The sequence below is a fragment of the Parus major genome, chromosome 19 (assembly GCF_001522545.3).
Source record: "Parus major isolate Abel chromosome 19, Parus_major1.1, whole genome shotgun sequence".
In the NCBI taxonomy this organism is placed as follows: Eukaryota; Metazoa; Chordata; class Aves; order Passeriformes; family Paridae; genus Parus; species Parus major.
The window spans coordinates 7,827,275-7,852,053 of NC_031787.1; the positions used below are offsets into that span (position 1 = coordinate 7,827,275).

Sequence of the window (24,779 nt, forward strand, 5' to 3'; positions counted from 1 at the left end):
AATTCCAACAGAAATGTCCAAAAAAAGCCTCGATGACTTCCAGACCAGCCTTGTGACAAACTGAAACCACCAAATTATTCCTTGTGTGTGAATGTGAGAGCAAACAGCAACCCCAAATCCAACCTGCAGATCAGAGCACCCAACTCCATTTGGTTTGGGGCTTTTATTTACTTGGAGAGGTGCAGGACATTTAACATCCACCACCTGATTTTTGGCTTGTGGTGAGGAGAGCCTTTTGAGACTTTCTATACAATAAACTACTCTGACTAAAATCTGCAAAATTACCTCTCAGGGCTCTACAGAACAGCATCAATAGAAATGTGGTGCCAGCTAATGGCTGCAATAACTGTCTCCATCCCTGGGGAGTCACGGATGGAGAATATATCAATATGAGGAGTGGAAGGGCCAGGGAAGCTGAGCAGGCCCTCGTTATCGGACACAGGATGATGCCACATGCATGATGTTATCTGGGAGGATCTTTACTCAGGGCCCAGGGGGTGGGCAGGATATTCTTGATGGAGAAGGAAAGTATCCATCAGGCCATATTCATAACCATCAGTGTTGCACTAAGTAAGCAGTTTTGGGGTGAGGAGCACTGATGGAATAGAAATCAATGGAATTCAGCTTTTCTGCAGCTTTTGTTTAGAGCAAAGTAGGGGTAAAAAAAAGCCTGAGCATCACTTTGGTTTCTGTGTATCGCTTTGGCTTCTGATCCTTCAGGCACGTACTGAAAAGGCTCTGAAGGAAATCTGAAGTGAACCACAATAAAACTCTGAGCTATTTAAGAATCTATTTAAAATCCACATCTTGACACTCACAACCAGGAAAGGAAACACATTCTTAACATAAGCATCAAATGATTTTTTTATTTTTTTAGTTTGGCCACATGAGCACCTAAATCACTGCAGGATGTGAAATTCCTGCTGGGCTTTCTCCTCCCCTCGGTGTCTTTTCTTAGGGCAAAGGAGCTGGCTGCAAGCACAAGGAGAGCAGTGATGGATGGAAGTGACTGCCATGAGACTGATGTTCTGCCTTCTCCTAGCAGACATTTAAAAATCAGAACACCCCACAGGGTAGATTAGGGGATATCCTGGTAATTTTTCTACAATAGTTACAGCATGTTTTCCCTCCACGTTTAAGCACCTGTCTTAAATTCCCTCTCCCAGTCTGCAGCACCTGTACACTGAGCTGTTGTTACAAAGGGCACAAATAAAACGTGCTGGCTCTCTGCCATCCAAGTCAAATCAGCACATTTCCATGTAATCCCATGCAGGGGAAAACAAAGGTTGTTGGTTCTATGTCAAACTCGCTCAGGAAAAATCAGGAAATGCAGGAGTTAAAACATTCCAACAGCAGCACGAACTTCACCATCTACATCCTGAATATTTTATGGTGTATTTATTGTAACAATATATTAAGCTACACATCCAACCACAAAAACAAAAACAGAAAGACAAATACTCCTCATGTGCACGGCAGCTGCATTAGCATTTCTGAGGAACTTCAGAATTCCTGACACTGCTTTTAATTGGACATTCTGCATTTCATTTCTATGTAGAAAGAATCAACAAAACAGAGCAGAGCTCCTGCTGCATGTTTGTGCTGTCTCAGTGAGGTTCTAAGGCTCACACACCACTTAGTTGACAGGGATGGAAGATTTAATTTCCACACCATCACCAAATCTTCTTGAAAAAAAAAAAAAGATTTTCTTTTCCTTAAAAGTAACAGAAAACCCTTCAAGGAGTCAGTGATCCTCAGTAATATTTCTGACCGTTATGCCCTCCCTTCTGACCAAAACCAGTCAGAGAATCTTTTTCATGCTGTCAAATTCTCTGGGCAGGCAGAGACATCCTCACAGCTGAGGTGCACCAGCATCAGTCTGGACAGGCTGCCCCAGTAATGCAACCCAAAAGGCCTCTGAGCCTCCTTTTCCTGAGCTTCCTTTTCAAGGATTTCTATTTTTTTAATTGATACTGGCACTGTCCTTTAGTAACTATTTTTTTAAAGAGCCACAGCCAAAGAAGGCAGTCGTGGCCAGTTGGCTGCCTCCCAGAAGTCCCTGCAGCTAACGAGGGAGCTCATTTACAACCAATTGCAAACACATCAGAGGAATTTAAGCCTTTAAAGATATGCTCTCAGGTCGAGGAGACTTCAGCACATGAAATGGGAAAGCTCAGACAAAAGCTCTGCTGCAGCCATGACGTGCCAGGGCACAGCACCAGCCTGGGAGCGGGATCCAGGGAATGGCTGAGCTTGGGATCCTCAGGCCAGGTCCCAAAAAACATAAATCCAGGGAAAAAACACAGCTCGGCCCACTCACACCATGTCCCAGCCACCACTGAGCTGGCAGGGCACAGAAAAGGGCTGTGGTGGCTCCAGCTCTGGAGGTTGGGGCATCCGAAATGCCCCAAAAGTGAGTTTGTCCTTAATTAAACCAGAAGAAAGTTTCAGAAAATCTTGAGTTTCTCATATTAAGAAGCAGCACAGCTGGAGAAATACACCAGCATTAGTGACATTTCAGGAATTTTTGGATTTTTTTTAAAAATAATTTGGTCATTATCTCCGAAAGTTTTAATTTATCCTCTTGAAATTTCACAGCTGTTCTACAAAACATATAGCAAATCAAAGTTATGGTTAACAATAGAGTATCTCTGTTCCTCAAAATTCAGTTCAGGGCATTCATTTTTAAAAATAAATTTCAGTATCTTAAAAAAAAACCAAAAAAACAAGCAACAAAATAAGCCCAAAAATTCTCAGAACACACATTTAACTAAGGGGTTTTCTTTACTTTTGATCTAAAATAAAGCAAGGCTTATCCCCTAATTCTTTTTGATGAAATGAAAGTGATGAATAGGACAGAAGTAAGTCCTTTCCCATCTTGTCACTGAATCCCAGCAGATTCCCAGTATCTCACATCCATGGATAGGAAGAAACTGACACCTATTGGCAACTTTAATATTACTGCATGAAGCTGCCTTCCCTCAAACTACAAGAAACTGCTTCTCCCAAGGAGATTTTTCTATAAATTCAGAGATAATATTAGAAAACAATTTAAACTTTTTAAATTGTGACTGAAAATACATTCAGAAAAATGCAGACTCTTTTTAGTAATAAAATTCTGACCTTTCCAAAGTCAATGATGAACTGTAAAGACACATGAAATAACCCAATGTGCCTAAGGAACAACCAGAAATGAACAGCAGATCACTGTTAATGTGGGTTTCATTGCCTCCCACCAGAGGCTTTTACACATATTTGTGCAAAATGAACAAAACTGTTCAGCTACTGATGGATGGCAGTGTGGGTGCCCTTCACAATTAGTTACAGCAATAATAAATACAGAAAAGAGTTAAATATTCGCAGAGCAGAATTTGGGTTTGGGTTGGTTCTTTTAAAACAAATTTTCCTGAAGTTCCAAATGATTCATGGAAACCTGCTTTGAGGATTTAGAAAGAAACAAAAAAACAAAAACCAAATCTGTTCTGTCCTCCTCTGAGCCCAAAATTGTACGTACTGGTAACGAAGAATTTTTTGGTGAAAGTGCAGCTGTCAAAGGCGGCGATTTTCTCCTGCAGGACCACAACGAGGATCCTGAAAACACAAAAATGGAAGGTCCACTTTAGACACTAAATGCATTGGTTTAAAGACTCAATATCTAAATGTAATTATTTCAAAAGCATCAATACAAACTGTGCAGTGATGAAGTGCCAGGCTACCAATCCCTGGCAGTTATTGAGGGTTCTCTCTCCTCCCAACCACATAAACTCCACTTCAGGAAGTGCAGGGCTCTGATCCACAGCAGCACAGCACATTTGTGATATAGCTCTGGCAGTCAAAGCTCCATTAAAAAGCAAGAATGGAGATGCAAAGACCCTGAATTACTCTCACTGACTCAAACAACACTCAACCATCGGCAGAACACGAGCTAAATGTGAAATAATCCCATTGCCCACCTCAGTGCACAGTTATTAAAACATTTTTGTTACTACAAGCAGGAGGGAGTGTAAAGAATATCAGCACACAGAGCTGAGAGAAGCAGAATTTGGGTCAATTAGCAAATTAAAGATGTATGTTTATGTTTGTTTGTACACTACACACTTCTGTTGTAAAGGCCAAAAACCACAGGATAACTACACAGGAAACACGGTGCAGCCTCAAAAAACAGAGCCCAGAGATGCAAATGTGGAAGCAGAGCAGCATCTTGGAAGTTTCAGAACCAGGGAACAATTTCTCCCACACTAATGACTTCCCAAAATCAAATTTTTAAAAGCTTGACATGAAAGAAGCACCTGGGAAAGCAACACATAAAACCTACATTTAGCAATATGACATAATTAATAATCTGTTATTCTCTCATTAGGCAGACTGTGAGAAAGCATTTTTTAATTAGCTGTCAATATACAGCATTGTTAAATATTGTTTTAATAGTTTTAATTGTAAAGGTACAAAGTGGAAAAAAATTAATCACATCTCTCACTGACTAAAACACACACCTAATGCTTCATGTGAACATTATGACTGTGTGTTACAGCCTGGAACAGTCACCTTTAAAAAGGGGATGAATCACCTCAGTCTCGACTCATGTCCTTGGGGAAAGGGTGATGATTATCTCCCAGCAGTGTGAAATCAGCCTTTAACCCCTTTTTCCCTATTTTTATCTGTTTTGCCACAAGAACATTTCCTCTTATCCCATGAGAGCTCAATACCTGTGAAGGACTACACTAAAATCAAAATATACACCATCCCCTCATGCTCACTGATGTTTTCAGGTATGTAAAGAATACAAATTAGTTTTTGACACATTCATAGTTTTATTTAAACAACAACTTCCAATTGCTGAAACTGCAGGAGAAAAAAACTGAAGAAAATATATCAATTCTAACTTTTTCTACATTGCCTAAAATAAAGGAAACCAATGAATAATGGGAAGGCCTTGGCTGCAGGTGGAAGTGTAATGTGTATATATTGAAAACCTATGGATATTTGATGGGAATATTTCCCAGTCCCAGAGATTTTTGTTTTCTCCTCCTTGAAGACACCCAGATGGATGATTCCAGAGGATTTATTGATCTATTTATTTTTAGTAGCAGTTTACACTTAGTTGCACAAGTTTGACACACACTCATCTATTTCCCAACTGCAACAAAACCAGGCACAAAAACCAAACCATTCTGAATTTCCCAGTGATTTGTGTTACTATTTACTGAAGGACCATCCATTCTGGCGTGGCAATTTGGATTTCCAAAGAAATGCAGTAATTTCTTCATCCAGGCTCTACCTTTAGCCCAGGATTTGCATTGCACCATCCCCCAGGGCACCTGAGGCCACAGTGACTCAGGGCAGTAATGGGAGGGTGAAGGGAGCAGGAACATCAGCAGGGCTTGAACCAAAGTCACCACTCCAAATTCTCCCATCAGCAGTGCCAAGGGATCAGCAGGATCCTCACACAAGGATCCTGGGATTTTTCCTCTGCCTTAAAAAGATGTGGCAAACTACAGAGCAAACCACAAAACTCCAGTTCTGTGTGTCTGGGAGAGATGGGGATTTCATATTAACTCAGCAAAATTTGATTCCATGGACACAACAGATGCTGTTCTGCTGGAACTCTCTGATCCTCAGCCTCCAGAGCCATTTTCTCTCTATCCCAACCCAGAGATGCTTTGTTACTTGACTCACTGGAACGTTATTCCCTGCAAACCACAGACCGCACACCAGGAATGTTTTGGATGTGCAGGGACACAAAATCTGACAGACCAACACAAAGAAGAGAGACATAAACTCCTTAGTGCTCTGTGCTGTCTAAACTCTCTGTGATCCCATTTCCCCAGCTGTAGGTGGATCATCGAGGATTTCAGCAGTTCCTGCTCACCCTTTAGCACAACTGAAAGAAGCTTAAATGATTTTTTGGTTTGAGCTTCTTAAACCAAAGGCATGGGGGAAGGACATTGATGCATTCCAACTGAAACACTCCTTGAAAAATGGAGAATCAGGGCTGTGCTCACAGGAGAGTAAAAAAAAAAAAGAACATCAGGGAGGTTATACATCAGAAATTTATTTATTACCAAAATCTGGCATGGCCTAACACACAAGGAATGCAGAGTGAGCACCCTTACCTTTTATTGCAATGCAGGTCATAAATAGGAGTTTTGAACTGGATGGACTTGACCATCTCTCCTGTTCTCAGGGAATACAGATCCACACAGCAGTAGGGTGGGCTGGTGCTGAAAGGAATTAAAAAAAAATATTTCAATGGAAATCAGGATATTTTAAAAACTGGGGTTTAATTCTTACAGCCTCCTTATGTTGCTTAGCATGCTAAAGGAAAAGTCACAGAACCACGGAATTATTAAGGTTGGAAAAGTCCTCCAAGAATATCAAGTCTGGTCCCAGAATTCCAGCAATCCCAGCAGAATCCTGGAGAACAAAGGGTCAATATAAACCTTCTACATTAAGGAGGAAAACTGAATTATGACCTCCACAACGGCCATCAACCTGTGTTGTGCAACTGATTATCACACACTTGGTTTCCTTTACCACCAGTAACACTTTGGAAGTTTCAAACCACATCCTAGTACAAAACTACTCCTCAGAGTAACTCTCTGCTCCAGGGAGGACTTTCCCCAGAGCAGCAGAGGAAAGCCCTGCCTTGGGCTGATGGAGACACCTCACCCAGAATTTACATTACATCCCTGATGGAGATTTGTTTGAACCGCCCAGATCTTTCCAACTGCTTTGTGTCACTTTTATCATTTTCATATAAATAAAAGCTTTAAGGCCATTTCTTAATAAAAAGGCTGAGTGGGAAAAGTGCTGAGTGTTCGATAGGGCCGAGGAAGGCAGTGGTGGAAACCCTTTTAGAGGCTGAGGAGAGGCTTTGATGTGGCAGCTCTGCTCCACAACACCTTTCTCCCCCTCCAAGAACGCATTAAAACCTTGGCTATTTCTAGGTCAAGGAATATGAAGGAGCACAAATTGCCAGCTGTACAAACACATCCTGAGCATTGGTAAAAGAGGGTGTTCCCCCCTGCCCGTATCTGTTTTATTTTACAGACTTTCACACAATTCCTGCCCCAGCACTCGCTTGTCTCTTGGATTGCCTCAAGCTGCTCGAGAATTTTCTGGAAAGCTGGAGGACAAATGCCAATTTGTTTACCCCCAATGCCTCAAGATATTAAAGTGGTTTATACAGTAATGTATAATATACAGTAAATGCACAGCAAGACAGCTGTCAGAAAAATAATAGAAAAAATAACTTTTGACATTTTGCCCGCTGAAATTTTTCCCAAAATATACATATTTCTAGGCTAATAACTAGAGGGTGCAATTTATTACTTCAAGCACTTCAAAGGCCCTTCAAAAACACCTCTAAACCAGTGAAACTCAAGTCAGTTCCTTCACATTAAAGTCCACTGCTGCTCAAAAACACAGAAAACTACTGCAAGATCTATGTACAAACTTTTTAAAATTAATTGATTTAGTACCTTTAGCAAATTATAATATTGATAGAAGGGGAATTTCAAAACAGAAATCTCCAAGTAGATATAGCTAAAATTATATTAACACAATTAATAGTGATTACTATTTTCATATCAGCCTGTTTTGAACAATTTTTCTAATTTATGAGTAATAATTCTCTCACTCAAATGCATAATTATTATTATGGCTTAATTATTATGATCTCTTGGCTGATCATGGTAAGACCATTCTACCAATGCTTTTGTCAACCACACTGGGTAAAAACTTGAGTTCAAATGCCAATAATCAAGGAATGTCATGGAATCACAGAATTCCACACTGGGTTGGGTGGGAAGGGACCTTAAAGCTGATCCAGTTTACAGGGACACCTTCCACTATCCCAGGTTGCTCCAAGCCTTGTGCCCTGGAATATTTTATAAGGGTAGGTCAGAAATACTCTGAAATTCTGTCACAAATAAAATAATTGTCAATTAGTCCCATAGGTTATCAACAAATATTCATTATGCATCCTGATTGCTCAAACAACCGCAGAGAGATCAACAACTTCTTAAAAGGTAAGGGACACAAATCCACCAACAAGTTAAAAACGTGGCAATAATAAATGTATAAATACACTCAGGCCTTGAGTGTATCTTCTCCTGTTTGAAAGGTGCTGCAGTGCAGGGATGGAGGGGAAACAGCAGATGCCTCCTCCAGCTGGCACTTGGTGACATCTGTGATCGTGCTCCACGACAGCATCACCTCCTCCCAGATCTGCTGGGTCCCACCATGGCAGAAAAGCTCTGTGCAAAATGTTTGCACAAAGACAAACACACCCCTCAAAACACTCCTGCTTTTTTAATGGGAAAAAAATGTAAAAAGGAGAAGAGTGATGGAATCAACACGAGGCAAATTTTTCTGTGCCTTGAAGGCTTTGCTTTGTTGTCAAGGGTTGATTTTCCTCCACTCTGCCACACGATGAACATCCCACCCCAAGAGAGATGGACATCAGTGACAGGTTGGTCTCATGAGTCTAGAAAGGAAAAAAGAGCTTGGAGATGTAAAACTGAAATAAAACTTTTGCTGGAAAAGCTGCTCTGTATGAAAAGTTATTTAAGTGAGGAATTTCCAGTCAATTGTGGTCTTTAATAAAATCATCTTTGGCCAATATCACTGCATTTTACACCACCTTCACAAAGTTTTTTTGAAGTTCAGCCTAAAGCACAGACTTTTTTTTATTAATTACTTTTGGTGCCTTTAAGAGGAGACAAAAATATTAAAACTTACACTGAAATCCTATTCAAAGCAACTACTAGATCAACATAATCTCTTACTAGACCCAGCTTTAACAACCTGAGGATTAAAAAAAAAAAATAGACTTTGCTGTAAATATTAAGTTGCTAAGAGCTTGAAATGGAATATTATTTCCAAACAGGTGAGAGAAAAGTGATAGCAATTCCAAGGAACTGGCTGTTCAAGGTATATCCAAAGGATTTGAACAGCAAACTACCCCACAAAGTTATTTTTTTAATTACTACTCTATAAAGCATCAAATCTAGCAGTAAGTTGCTGGGGAAAAAAGGCTATTTCCATGTGGGAATGAGGAGGATGCTGACAGTGACCCAAGTTTTTAAATCAGCAGAGGTGGTTACAATTCTCCTGTTTTACCTCTCTGGTGCTTCACAGAAGGGGAAGAGAAGCAAAACAAAACCAAAGCACAGAGTTAATTAATTGAATATTGGAAAAATTCCTGCCTGAACCTTTACACTGCAAAGTTGAAGCATGAGATTTGATTATGATCTTTGTAGCAATATTATGAACATGGTGAGACCACAAAGGCAATTCTGTTCTCCTCAAGGGCCCTGAAGAAGGTTTGCTCAGATTAGCAGATTTCAGTTCTGGAAGGATCATCTTCTCTTTCCAAGCCATGCACAAAATGTCCCAGAAGCTCAAAGAAATGATTTTTTACAAAGCAACCTAATCTTGTCTTAAAAGACTTCGACCAACAAAGAGTCCTCTATTTTTATGGTGACTGGTTCCAACATTTTGATCCTTTTATTCTTATGAAATGACTTCTTAGTGCCTGATAGAATTGGTACATATTCTGCTTTTTTGCTTCTGTGTCTCTGTCAAGGACACAAAAAGGCTCATTGCCTTCAGTTATCTTTTGCCAGTAATCACCCAGAGCAATCCAGGCACCAAGAAAGTGATTAAAAACTTTTAAGCCTTAAGTTGTAAGGTTTGTTTTCCAGGCCTAGCATTAAACTCCTCTAAGCCCTCTTCAGCAGGGCAGTTCTCCCCTTCTTTCTGAGGGATGCACAACAGAATGAAAACTTTAAAAAATAATAAATTCACCACTGCAGAAAGAGCTTTCATTAGGACTTTCATCATCTAAAGGCTCTCTGTGTCCTGTCTTTTCACGATAAAAGCTTGAAAACTCCACTCTGTAAGTAATTTTCTAATTCATGGTACTTAACAGATTCATTCAGAATCAAGAAAAGCAGCACAAAATTTCTCAGAAAGTGACACTTCCCCCAAATATGTGTGCAGCACTGAATTACAAAGCAGCAGAGACATTTTAAGTGCACCACAAATTGCAAAAAGCATGGAAACACTTATTTCCAAATAAGAAAAACCTGTACCAACCTTAGACACATGTTACTAAATCTAATCCTTTAAATACAAGGGAGGGAGTTATTTGATACAGCACTAAAACAGTTGTGTTAAACATCAGGAGATACAAACTTCACTGTTGCATCTTCCTCAAATGTTTTGATCAAGTCTATCAGCCCTGGAAAAAAGTTCACCTTAGCTTTGTACTTCACCATCTTCACTTCAAATTATTTTTATTATTTGCCCATGACACAAGAAGTCACCAACTCTGCAGAAATCATTTTTTAATAGGTAAAATGAGTCAGGTTTCAGGCTCAAGAATCTGCTTTTTTTTGATGATAAGGAATAATTTTATTTATTTTAGTTCATCATTAAGGCATTTCTTCACAGGGCAGGGTCTAACTGCACCTGCAATGAGCCAGGAAGGCCTGGCTGAAGGACTGCTTGAGGGATTCATTGAAGGACTGCTGTCTCCTGAATAACTCTGGCCACGTCTGTGAGAGAGCCTGAGGCTCCACAGAGTTCTCCACGGTGACTTTTCCAGTTCTGAATACTTTCAACAACCATTAATCCATTGCTGTTCCATGAAAGCAACAACTCCCTCATTTCCCAGCTGGAGCTGAGGTGTCAGACATCAACTAGAGGGGGGAAATTTAAGACTGGGTTTGAGTAAATATTGATTATTGCAACAGATACTACGAGAGAAAAGTAAAAGGGGAATCCTCACAAATATCAGAATACTTAAAAATCCTTAAAAATATCAGAACAGCAACCTCCAAATTCCTCATTTCAGCAGCTCTTCCCACATCCAGCAGCACATAACATGTTTTGACTCTTGTGCTCTCTGCTATCCCCTCACTCATCATCAGAAGATTCTTTCTAGTTTTGAGGGGGTTTCATTGGGTTTGTTTTTCCATTTCAGGCCTCATGGAGCTGACGAGAGCTGCCCAAGAGCCCAGAGCCACCTCGGTGTCACCGGCGTGTGGCACTGCCCGTGCCGAGTGTAAAACCCTGCACAAGCTGCCTCCTCAGCTGTGGCCTTTGCAGGGACACCCGAGTGTGACACACTTTCCACTTCACTGAGACGTGCCACATGTTCCAAAACAGAGCTGTCCCATCATATTTCCACTTAGTTAATACAGGAAGATTAGCGGCATCTCCAGAGATTTATTTCTCTACTTGACCGTGGCTATCACTGAGGGGAAAGTACAGCTGGAGCTCCACTTGAAGAGCAGGATTGGTTTTTCTGGTACATTCTGGATTAGATTTTGCTTGTGTGTAGCTAAACAGGTCTTTTATACACCATTTATGGACCTGCACTGGCTGTCTCTGATCATTCTGTGAATATGCACAAAACTGGAGACATTCCTGTAAATCTTCATGAACATAAGCAAAGACTAAGTTCTGACAGAATACAACTGCATTTATCATACCTCTATCAACAACTAATATTTCTGTGATCAGCTGATTAAGCCACAATCTGATGTGTTTCCCACAAAAAATACAAAATTAAAGAGTTGTCTTGCCCTTCCTACTGTCAAATGAAGCAGAACTCCACACTGAAATAAATGCACATAATTCATATTGCAGTAAGAACCACACAGATCTCCAAAATCATCCAGGATGGACCAAAATCAAAAATGTAGCAATTTTTGTGGATCAAGAGATAGCCACGTGTCACAGCTTATGAGGAAAAGATGACATTTCTGGGAGCACAACTTTGAGGGCAAATTGATGCTGAAATACCTCAGCTCCAGGCAAATGTCACCAAGCACACGTAAAACCCAAACTGAGAATTTTGTGGAGCCACTTACAGCCTGAGCTAGACCCAGATTTTTAAAAGTGCCAGTATTTCTAACACTCCAAAGCAATATCAGAGCTTTTTTCTTTATTTTGAGGCATTTGTACTGACAGTATTTTCTGATTAATGGTATATCAGAAGACAGCACAGTTAGCACAGATGGCAGCTGATTATTTCAGCATATACACAATTATTGCACATATTTGAGGCATGTTCTTCTGCAACCTGTGTGCATTAGAAGCCCCACCTGGTGTGTGAGTGAACATTCACCAACCAGCACTGAGAAAGCCTTACCTGCTACGGTTAAAAACATTACCAAGGACCAAATATTTCATCCTGTTGGTTCTTGTAACCCATTTCTTTAGATTTCAGGTTGTTTTTTTTCCCCCTTTCTGTGCTCTCCCCTCATGATTCATGAGCCTCACGGGCCCCTTGGCACCCTCTCCCCTCAGATGCCATCAGCACCAACAAAAGCCACGTTAAGCCAGCGGCTCCAGGCCCGCCCACGCCGCCGTCCCAGAGCCCTCAGAACCACTTTGGGGCTTCAGCACTAAGCACAAAACCTTGCACCGACCTGTCTAAACTAAAATTCTTTTGCCCTCGGTGTCATTAACGGCGTAAGAAACCAGTGGGGTTGTGCAACACTTCATCACCTCTGCATTAAAGCAGCCTCTGCCTCCAGTTGCGTGACGGAGATCATTAGAAGATGTCTGTCAGCTGCACAGGACTCTGCTAAACCTTAATTGTTTATATGCCAGTTTATGGCTCAAATTACAATTTCTGAGGAGCTTGAAAACAATCCCGTTTCCAAGAAATAATTAGAGGGTTTTAGAGTGTGTATGAGTGAAGCTGAGCAGGAATAAGCTTAGATCTTATGGTTAAAGCACTTGAAAAGTGCTCTGAACAGCAAAGCTGCTCTGAGGTTCTGGTCACATCAGGTAGGCCAGAATGTTCCCAAGTGCCCATTAATTATATGTTCTTAGGCATTTCTTACTCTGTTTTATGACTTGAATCACAGACCATGTTCTACAGATGTGCAGAGTTCTCACCGTAGCTGAACTCACCAAAAGCTGGGTTGAAATGATGAAATAATACCTGAAAATAATTGTGGAGGCCCATGAGCAGCAAAAGGAATATTCTGCTTTTCCTAAAACTGGTCTTTAAAGTTGAAATCCTCTATGAATTGCTTAACATCAAAAATAAACTTCAGTTTATTTTATGTCCCTTCTCTCAGTGAAGACAATGATGCAGCCACCTCCTCTAGTGGAGCACTCTTCATTAAATTTGGAGGAATTTCCTAGTTAAAGGTGATTGAGATTCCCAGGAGGAATTACAATTGCTAAGGAAAGGCACACAGGAACACAGCATTTCCCCAGAGAGTCACCTAACACAGCTGATGCTGAAATGGGACATGCACTTGCTCAAATTGTACAGGCAAAATTGATTAAAACGTTGTTTTACTTTATTATTGTCTCACTTCAAAATATTGTCATTAAAATGTTCTATTAATCATTTGAATCATCATTAATTTTAAAAATAAGTCTGTGAGAAACCATCCAAAAATGTGTGAGGGGTCTCCTCAGGTGATATTCTAATACTTTACCTAGTCAGAATTAAAAGAAAGAAGGCATTAAGCAAGATCTTTTTTTAAGCACATGCCTTACAACTTTTTCACAAAGCATGAGCTTTCTAAATCTCTATTTTGAATTACTGAAGAAATATTTACTGAATTATTAATTGAAATTTGCAAATTTAAAATTTAAAGTTACTAAATACATTCATTCTGTTAAAAAAAACCAAACCAGAACTAAAGAAAAATAATAATGATATCAGATTTTAAAAATTGTATTTAATTTTCTTTTCTTCTACTTTGGAGATTTAAAGGGAGCTCATCCATACATGAATGGTTGAGCTCATCAAACTCCCATGATATTTTCTCTGTATATTAAACATTTTTGAAGGGAAGGAAAGGAAAAGCGCAGGAAGGACTGGAGAGAGCCCGTGGTAAGGGAGAAAATGGCATTTAGTAACAGATTCAGAGTTCAAACACTGTCAAGTTGTAGGGAATTACTCGAATGGCAGCAGTTGTGTAACAACACAGAAACGAGGGCTGGAAGCTGAAGCAGTTTGCAATCAGCTGCTCCAACTATGAGCAAGAAGTGACAGCACTTGTTTAGGAAAAAACAGATTAAACAGCATCCTCTGTGAACCCACTGGGATCTGATGGCTTTAAGTGTCCTAAGGAAAAGAGAACAACTTCAATCATCCTGAAATTTCTGCTTTCCAATGTTCTTTAAATCCTTCCTACAGTATAGAACACAGAAATAACCCTAAAACATATAAGAAAATATAATCCTCAACTGCTCTCGGGGTCTGTCACATTGATTTATAACAGTTATTTCTAAGACAGACAAAAACACACAGATGCAAACAATTACTCTATTTTTGTAGGCAACAAGTGAGGTGGGTGGTAACTGAGAAATTTTGAAAAATCTTGTCACAATATTCCATTTTTTCTGAAGTAACCCTCAGCACACAACAAACGCTCGCCACATCAGAGACTTTCCAGGGCCTGAAGGGCCACTTTGATTCCAGACCGCTGCAGGCATTAGTGGGGACGTAATTAGGGTAAAAAGTTCAACCACAGTTCCATGTCTAGAGTGCTGCCAGAAATAAATTTCCTCTCATTCACTGGTTTCTACTGTACCCTCCCTGAGAAACATATTGAAAACACATTTATCTTTGTAGAGTTTGTTCCTCTTCTAATTAACTTTATAGCGTTTACAGTATTTAATAATTTAAAGTGGAATTTAAAGTGGCCCTGGAAGCGGCAGCCCTGCCTGTAATGGTGCTGTGCATTATCTTTTCCCTGTGGTGCTTCTTTTGACAAGTTACTGGGGGAAGGTTTGTGCTCCAGCTGGTTTTAGCTGGACTTCCTTCCCTCCATCCTTTCCATGCCTTCATCCCCTCCCTGCACCACTGCACACACAGGGGTTGGAACAGCAGTAAAACAAAACTCTGCCTCAGCTCGGGAATCTGCTCTCCCAAACCTCTGCTCCATCCCGAGGATGCCTTGGAAAAGGTTTATCTGTTTACAGCTTCATAAATCAAAGCTTTAGAAGGTCAAAACTACCCATGGTTCTCACCAGCTGGTCAAGGTTTGACCCCAAATACTCATTTTCTTCCAGTTTTGATCCAAAATTAGCAGTTTATTATAGTTCAGAGGTTATTTCTTACTCTAGGTTCACTGAGACAAACATTTGGAGTATCAGAGGAACTCCAGAGCTTTCCTGCCCTCGGTATTTGCACATGGAAACACCACCTTATTCCATTAAAGCTCCATCTCCTGGCACTGGAATCCCTAAGGAAATTCACAGAATTACCAACAAACATCACTTCAACATTACAAAAAAATACATTTTTATAATCACAGAATCAGCTCACAAGAAAAAAAATGCTGGGATCTAAAGAGCTCTTTTTAAGATGGAGATTTTATCTTTAGCATGTAACACCCCCATCTAGCATCACTGAAAGGAATTTAAACTACTTTATTCCTGCCTCTACCCGGATCTTAAAAGCTACCACACAACCTGCTAAGGCTAAACTGAATTTTTCTAAAAGAAGTTAGAGAGGAAAATATTTTTCAACTGCTGGAAGGGAAGGAAGTCTCTGCAAGGCAGCTGACACCACACAACCCTGCAGCTAATGAGGCTTTGCAGTTATGCAGCAGCACAAAAACCATTGGGACACAAATCCTCAACAGCAACAGAAATGAGAGAGTTTTGCCCAACTTTAGAGGTCTTACTGTATGTTTTAGAACAAAATAATTAAATTAAATTTGCTCTCTAGGCTTGAGAGTGCTCACAAAAATCTGACTTTTGCACAGTCTTCAATAAAAGCCCACAGATATTTCACAAACTTCATGAAATCTATTTCACAGTGCCCAATACAATTGAAAATCACAACCATCTTGCCCAGACTAGTTTTCTATGTGATTTTAGAAAACAAACTGCATTTTGTACCTGGAGGGAGCACACCCTTTGCACAGCCCAGGCAGGGCTGAGCCAGGTGAGTCCTCGCCATCAGCACTGCCTTGGCAAGGGCATTCCAGGAAAAATACTCCAGGGAGAGCTCCCCTGAGCAGTGTCAGAGCTGGGAACAAAACCTGCATTCACCAGAGCTCCTTTCCTCCTCTTGGGTGATCCTTGCAGGAGCTCTGCTGTTTGTGGCTGACAAATCATTTCCCAGCCAGCTCATCTGAAGCATTAAAAGCTACAAAAAGGACACGGAGTGGACACTGGATTTTAGCACTACCCAGTGACTTTGCCAGACCCAGACCAGGCTCAGGTGACTCTGAAATTGTAACTGAGAAAATATTAACACTTTAATTCTGCTGTTACTCGTGTGAAGCTGCTTCCTAAACCTGAGCACTCCCATAAACACATTCCTGAGCTGGAGTTGGGCTAAGGTTAGCAGGATTTAATCTACAGTAGCCATGTGAATAGAGCACACGCTTCCTGAAAATCTGCTGCCAATTGATTTGCCTTGTAAACAGATCAGCAGGGGGAAAAAATGCTGGCTAGCCAAAGTTACACATTTTGTTTGCTCCAGCTACTCCTCCTTCTTTAATTTACCCTAATTTCCTCTCTCCTCCCATGATTAATAAAGATTACCTCTTGCTTCTCATGCCCTTAAATGACCTCCATCCAATTCTTCAAGTCATCCAAAATTTTCCACCACTTGGTATCATTAAATTAATTCAACTTTCTAAAAATATAAGCTGGAAAGCCAACACAGGCTAGAGGCTGCTGATGGGGCCACTGCCTGAGCTCCTGCACTCTCCCTAAAGGCCTCAAATACTTTTTAATCATCTATTACTGATTGTTTAATTAATTAGACCTGCATCATTAGCCGATTATCATACTTGCCTATGTAAGTTTCTGGCATAATCTGCTAATCTTTTAGCAAAATAATTTGGCTATTTGGACACAGGACAAGGGAACTAAAATATCAAATGCTTTTTGTAAAGGATGGCTTAGAGATCCAGTACCTGCAGAAAGATGGAGAAAGAGCATGTAGTGACAGGACCAGGGCTCTGACCTCCCTGCCCCATTCTCCCTGTCTCTGCTCCTTCACATGCTTTTATTTCCCTCCTGGAAAATAATTCTGATTATTTTCAGCTTTCTTGTTACCTATATTATCTATTGAAGAGTAAATTTGCAATCTCTCCATTTATTCTCAACTGGTTTTTTTAATAATCTAAAATAAAACAAAATTATCCTGGTTGGTTTCCCTCTAAACTTCTCCATTAGGTAAAATGAAGCATTTACTTAATTTAAATATGTTGGTACATTTTCATTTAAACAAAACAAAAGTAATGGATTTTGGACCTCTCTGGTGTATTTAAAAGTGTTTTTACAGATTCAGTCTGTTCCAAACCGTGGCTTCAATAACCCATGCAGGGAAAACAGGGTTATCTTAATGTTTCACCACCTAGGAAATGCATTAATAAACACCAAACCCATCAATTAATTTTGTCTGTGTATAAAGATGTGTTTGTATTATCACCAGGAACAAGCAGGCATGTCTTTACAACTTTCCACAACCCCAAAATTTAGGCAGATATTCTTTCTTTTTTGGTTTTCCTTTTAATTTGCAAATCTTGTAATCTAAGACTGAAGCTGACTGAACCAACCTCTAAAGCAGCAGAGAAATATCAGCCAAAAAACACAATGTGTTTCCCATTTCTGTGTCAGGATTGCATCTTTTGGGGGGCTGTGAAAACAACTGTTTTGAAAAGATTATACAGTGAGTCATGGGCTGGTTTGGGTTGGAAGGGGACCCTTAAAGATCATCCAGTCCAACCTCCCTCTGAAACATTTCAGTCATTTCACTAGCTGGAAAAATGGGACTTTTGAAATACAAAAATGTGTGTACCAGAAAATTAGATATGAGGCAAAAGTTCCATCTTGTTGATGAGTATAAAATGGTAACACACAAGAATAGAAAACAAAATCTATTATCAGGAAATTCATCTGGGAATTAATTAATAATGGTAGCAACAAAACTTATTTGGAAATGACAATATTATGGTGTTGAAAACAAGTGAGGGGCTTTTATTTGAGGAAAGCAGAAACTGCCCATAATCTTTGAATTATTTTCCATTAACTGAGGACTACAATTACACAATGAAAATATCTTCAGGGTTTGTTCATTTCTCAGCTTCTAAAACAAGAGTGTGAAGGAAAATTTTTACTAAACCAACATATCCTTTATATATATAAATACACTGTTTGGATAAACACAAAGCAGTATTTGCACCTCTAATTTATAAATAGTGAAACTTACAGGGCAGGGAAGAAAAGCAGAAAAATCACCATAAACTGGATTTTGCAAGTTGGAAATACATGTAGAAAAAAAATTCCCTTCTCTGCCTTATGTGGATTTTCATTCAAACATTTAAGGCAGGTAACATTAATATTTCAATTTACCACAGTAATAACAGAGAAAGGTAAAGATTTGACAGTTCTTCCTTCACACACACAGTGATTAAATTCTTAATTGAAAAAGGTGTGGCACAGAATTAGTCTTACAACTGTAAGAAGATTTACTTCAACTGCTCAGCCATTAAATGGCTGTGTAGAGGATTACTCCTGAAAAGCAAATATTTTCCTGTAGGTAGAGATATAAATCCTGTGCATTGTCTGAATCAAACATAAAATATCTTAAGGGCCTCTTTTATAAGAGCTGTGATACAAGAATTCTGTAGAGAGCACAAAACAGGACTGTAAACTGATTTTTCTAACTCAAGGAAGGAGGTTTAATGTGTGTTTTGCTAACAAACAGTGTGTGGCTACAACAATGAAATGATTGGTATTTGTGATTTATTTGCTGCTTGAAAAATTACTTTTTAAGACACTGAGACTGCTTTAAACACTACACAATAATAATTCTGACCCAGATTAATATCAGAAAAGGTTAATCATAAAGTTGTGCTTCCACTGAGAATAAAATAAACTTTAAATACCTCTTTATTTATTTTATTTTGAGAGTCTCTTTTTTATTCCTTTCCAATAGCTTAAGACTTAGGAAAATATATGTTGACACACTAAAAAAGTAGTTTAAAACCACATCCCAGTGTTATTCCATGAAGAAAAAAGGAACAAAGTTTTAAAGATGTCATCTACTGGGCTTTTCAGATGGCACTACAAATTATATATTCCTTTTATACACAAAGAACATTCTTACCCAGAAGATCCAATGCTTTTGCACACACCAAGCAGAGGCCGCTTCTCAGCAAAATTATCACATTTCTGAGCACCTGAGAAGAGGGAAAACAAAAGAAAAGAAAAATCACTGTGTACTTTTTGTACAGTTTGTCCAGTTCCCAAATTCAGGTTGGGGCCAAATATATCAAATATAACAAAAAACCCACAGCTTGTGCAAGATGAGGGACAGAAATTCAAATTAAGGCAGAGCTGTGAGCACTGAAAGACTGATCTTGACAGAGATGAAAATGAGAAACAACACAAGCAGCAAAACGTGGCTTTGGGAGTGATTTTCTGTTCATCCCACTTGGGGTTGGGGCTCTGTAACCAGTGGTTCTCACTCACTTTTCATTGTTTTTTATGAACTTGTCTGTGCTGAGGCCCTTGGCAGCTCTGCCTGGGGTTCCCAGCTTGTAAAAATGGAACACACCAGTGCCAACCTCGGAGCAGCCCTGCAGCCCCTGTGCCCAGGAAAACAGGAGATGAAATTCAAACCTGATCCAGCTGCTCCAGCAGCAGCAGATTGACACCTTTGAGGAAAGGACCTCCAGGTGCAAACACAGCTCCTACAGCACATCCCATCCACTCCCAGGGGTTTGTGCTGTGCTGGGCCAGCTGTGCCTGCCCTGGATCCTCTCCCACACCAGCCCTGGCACTGGGAATCAGCCCTGCTCGGTCACACCTTCACCCCAGCACTCTTAAAGACATCACACTTCTTAAAATGGGGTTTTAAGAGTTTGGAGAACTTTGCTTTACTGCTGCATAAATAGAAAAAAACTAAAATTTAGTTAAAAAAAAAAAAAATCTCACTTCTGCTTGTAAACAATGTTTAACTGAATTCCAGGGTTTGTTTGTACCCAATTTAAATAATAAAGTAACAACTAAAACCACTACTACTACCTTTCTTTCATTTTCTTTCATCCTTTGGCTTTTTTATTATCTATCTATAGGTCTGCAGGTGTGTGGTGAATAATTGAATTTTACTTTTTTTCTCCATTATACACCAAACCCTTTGATCTCTAAAGAATATTAGTGATACAGTCTGGTCAAAATTTAAATCTTAAATACTGCTGTACAAAACTAAACCATTTATTCAGAAAGGCACAACAATTAACAATATACATTTTGACATAGCAGACTGTTAATTATTAATAACTCAGGTACATGCATTTAATTTGTAACAAACACTGCTGAGTCCTCTCATCTGTACAAGGAAAACTCTTCCCTCCCACACCTTTGGGTATTTATAAAGTCAAAAGGGTCACATCAATAACTCCACCATCAACAATAGCTTTACAAGTAACTCAAACCAGCCAGATGTATTTTCCTTTTATTCCTATTATTTCAATCTCTTTGGTGAGTCAAACCTGTACTGTATGTACTGACCTGTAAATTGATAAATGAAACATAAAAGTCTTCTTAAGAGTCTCAGAACAAATTTGTTTCCTTCAATCCAGGTAACAGATGAATTCCACTTGTTCTGTTCCCAGCACAGGGGTGAAATGCTGACTACCCTCAATTCTCATTTAAGTGCAGCCAGGATTTCACCTGAAGTATTGAACTCTACTTTTTTCCTTCTTTTTTCCTTAGGATGTATTAGACACACAAATTCAGATGTTTCTTTTATGGTCTAGTTTAATGACAAGGAAGGGGAAAGAAGGAGGGAAAATATGAATGGGAGTGCAGGGAATCAAGTGCCCAAAATCAAAAGCAGAGCCAGGTTTAATACCCACAGTACAGATTTGCAGAATTTCAGCAATAGGTGCTTAAACTTCTGATTTCTGCCTGTAATGACTAGAGTCCCTCAATTTTAAAAAATCCATTTTCTACTTCAATACTTTCAGAATGTAAATATTAATAGTGCAGGAAAGGATCATTACTGGGAGGCCTCTGAGGGCATTAAATCAGGTTAATAGCTGTCCCATCCATGAGATTGCACAGAGTGACATGTGTTGGGCTCTGCCACGCTCTAATGGAGGCAGGAGCCTCTCCCAGGTCTGGGGTGGGATTTAATCTCCCAAGTTCTGCTGGATTAATTTTCATTTGTAAAATTGTGTTTATTTGCATGTGCGAGGCGCTGACGTTGCACACACCTGCTGCACACAGTGTTTAACGAAATTGAAATGAAAAACAGCTCTCTAAATCCCCCCAAATACAAAAAGTATTGAAATCCTGTTGCAAAGTCTTTTTCTTAAACTCCTTTTATTCTAAATCCTTTTAACTCTGTCATATAACACTCCAGCATTTATAAAATGCTGGAAATCCTGACAAATCACACAATTAAAGTAATGAAAACTGCCCTTCCTGCCAACAAGGCACCACCTTATCTACAGCTCCATTTAGCTAAATGATAGATTTGATTTTTTAAAAACCTAACTTCAGTTAGTGTGCTTAAAATTAAAAAAAAATAAAATCTCTCTGTGGCTAAATGAAATTTCATACAAATCAACATTTAGAAGTTTATGAAGTCAGAAGGTTACCCACACATGAGCTCAAAGCAGCTTAGGCCCTGTCCTGCTGATGAAACTGTGAATAGAGACCTCGGGGCCTGCTAAGGCCTCTCAATAATGCCAATAAAAACAGGAACAACACCAGCAAAACCAGCACATCTTTATGCAGAATAAAAATGGAACCCAGTGGATGTCACAGGAACTCCAAAGCTGCTCAGAACTCTGGAAATCAAACTGGTTTCCCGTGAGGAGGAAACGTGCTGGATGAATTTCACACTCTGACCTATTTAGCAGTGGGCAGAGACACCATAGATTTTCCTGGTGTGTAATTCCACTGATCAATCCCATTTAATAATGCAGCTCTGCTCCTGCTCCACTAAACCCCTTTCATTTCCATCTTTTCCTTGGAAATCTTGTGGCATTTGTGGTCCTTCCCCACAAAGCAGCACCTGGGAATGGCCCAGGCTGGAATTCCCTCTCAGCCCAGCTGGCTGAAAGTTTCAGGTGCACTGGTCTAAAGCACCAGAAAATAATGAAATAATTATTCCATTTCATTTATGATGGGATGATGGAACATGGGTCAGGCTAAAGCTTCCAAGAAATTGGGATTTTACAGTGTTGCACTCCAGAATTCTTCCCCGCAACATCTCTAAAAGCCTTACTTGGAAAATTCCAGTCTGTAATTTCTGTAATCCACAGACATGACCATTCATTATCCCAAAAAATCCCACAGAACAGAGGGAGAACACCAAAACTCAGACACACACCTGCACAAGCACCCCAAACCTTGCCTGTCCATCGTGCAGGGCCAGCCCCTCCACCACACAGACCCTTTGATTATTTTGGCCTTTGGGGATTTAAAACCACTGAACCACCCAAGTGGCTGAACGTACACAAACCTCACATCTGCCTTCCTTCAGAAAGCAACCTAAATATTAGAGCTCTTTAAGTGTACCTGCACATAAACCTGAGTCAGCTTCTGAGGTTCAAATCTTAATTTTACCAACATCAAAGATGAGAGCAGTGGAGAACAGGGATAAGTCTGCTGCAATATTTCAACTCTCAATGGGTTTTAGTACCTCTAAATTATTTTTATTTCTTTTTTTTATTTGTTTTTTTCCCCCCTTATAAGTCAATTTAAGTGGACAGTCAAATTCACTGAGAGATGCAGGGCTATTATACCATCTTTCTGCAAGCAGCATAATCTAGAAAATGGCAATAAATTAATTCAGCTGGCTGGAGGAATTTATTTTCATAATGCTGAGAAATGGAAATAGGTTTTACACTGATCTAAACTTCACCACACCAGCCTGTCACCCCTTTGAGCAGGAGCTGCCACACACAGAGCTGCTCCTCTGGCTTTCTGAGCTTCTTGATTGATTTTTAAATTTTGCAGCTCTACCTTGATAAATGGGACAGCACAGGGCAAAGCTGTCTTTACATTGTGTTTACACTGGCTTGTAAAATGACCTGGAATAAGTAATAAAATATGGGAGATTGTAGCACTGACTTCCTTCAGAAAGCACCAATATTCTGATTTTGTAGGTGAAAGAACAACAAAGGTAACTGAAATAGGAGTATCATTGCCTCAGCACTGACAGGAAATCCAGCCCCCAGCACACCTGGACACATGGAAAGAACCCTAAAGCCAGCCCAGCACCCAGACCTGGAAGTGAGGAAGAGCCAAGGATGGCTCAGGGCTATTACAGCTCACAATTCCTGTCCCTAAGACTGCCAGAGTCCAGACTGAGATTTCTCACAGTCTAAATATGAGCTCTGCAAGCCCAAAATTTGGTCACAGTGCAAACCCTCAGTCTCCAAAAAGGCCACGTATATTGTAAACTGCACTGCTGAAGGTGGTGGAGGTGTGACCTGACCACAGAGAAGAGTTGATATCTGGGACGTTTAGCATTATTTACAGAAATGCCTCCATTTGTCACGGCCATCTCCTCCAGGCTGCAGAGCAGGACATCAAAGTGATGCTGCAGAGCTGGGCCAGCTCAGGTTGGGGGGCTCAGAGCAGGGCAGGGCTGGGCCAGCTCAGGTTGGGGGGCTCAGAGCAGGGCAGGGCAGGCAGTGCCAGCTCAGGTTGGGGGGCTCAGAGCAGAGCAGAGCTGGGCCAGCTCAGGTTGTGGGGCTCAGAGCAGAGCAGAGCTGGGCCAGTTCAGGTTGTGGGGCTCAGATAGAGCAGAGCTGGGCCAGTTCAGGTTGTGGGGCTCAGATAGAGCAGAGCTGGGCCAGCTCAGGTTGGAGGGCTCAGACAGAGCAGGGCTGGGCCAGCTCAGGTTGGGGGGGCTCAGAGCAGAGCAGGGCTGGGCCAGCTCAGGTTGGGGGGCTCAGAGCAGAGCAGGGCTGGGCCAGCTCAGGTTGGGGGGCTCAGATAGAGCAGAGCTGGGCCAGCTCAGGTTGGGGGGCTCAGAGCAGGGCAGGGCAGGCAGTGCCAGCTCAGGTTGGGGGGCTCAGATAGAGCAGAGCTGGGCCAGCTCAGGTTGGGGGGCTCAGAGCAGAGCAGGGCAGAGCTGGGCCAGCTCAGGTTGGGGGTCTCAGATAGAGCAGAGCTGGGCCAGCTCAGGTTGGGGGGCTCACAGCAGAGCTGGGCCAGCTCAGGTTGGGGGGCTCAGATAGAGCAGAGCTGGGCCAGCTCAGACTGGGGGGCTCAGAGCAGAGCAGAGCTGGGCCAGCTCAGANAGAGCAGAGCTGGGCCAGCTCAGACTGGGGGGCTCAGAGCAGAGCAGAGCTGGGCCAGCTCAGATTGGGGGGCTCAGAGCAGGGCAGGCAGTGCCAGCAGCTCCAGGAACTGGCCCAGCTCCTGACATAACAAACCTGCCCAAGCTCCTGCTGCCAGCAGTACCCAGGACCTGCTGGAGGAGATGCCCTGCATGAAATCACCCCTCTGAAACAAGGCTTCATTATGCCACCAGGCACACCACAGGCAGAGGATCTAACATCAAAAGGCTGCAGTTTTTTAATGAAATAGTTGACAAACTATTAAGTTCTGCTGCTGTAAAGTCACCAAGTTAAAGCCATGAGCTTTCCTTTCACACCTGGGAATGAGCTGCTTATCACCAGCTCAGATCTGTTTCTAGGAACGTGCCAAATCCATCCACCAAGAGACTATTTTCAATAATTCCCTTTCTACAGCTTTACAGTAAAACAGTGTTTGAGCCTGCTGATGGTAATCAGCTTCTCCTT

The 24,779-nt window shown here is 40.8% G+C and overlaps 1 protein-coding gene across 13 annotated transcripts in view; it reads right to left on the reverse strand.

Annotated features, from left to right (window-relative positions):
* Positions 1-24,779, reverse strand: part of BCAS3 (BCAS3 microtubule associated cell migration factor) — a 300,061-nt gene that overhangs the window by 260,347 nt on the left and 14,935 nt on the right. For all 13 annotated transcript variants that reach the window (XM_033518900.1, XM_015646438.3, XM_019008603.2 and 10 more), the window contains exons 7-9: positions 19,118-19,190; positions 6,114-6,221; positions 3,515-3,591 (exon numbers count right to left, since the gene is read on the reverse strand). In XM_033518900.1, coding sequence (XP_033374791.1) covers positions 3,515-3,591; positions 6,114-6,221; positions 19,118-19,190 — 258 coding nt within the window. The remainder of the gene's footprint in view (positions 1-3,514; positions 3,592-6,113; positions 6,222-19,117; positions 19,191-24,779) is intronic.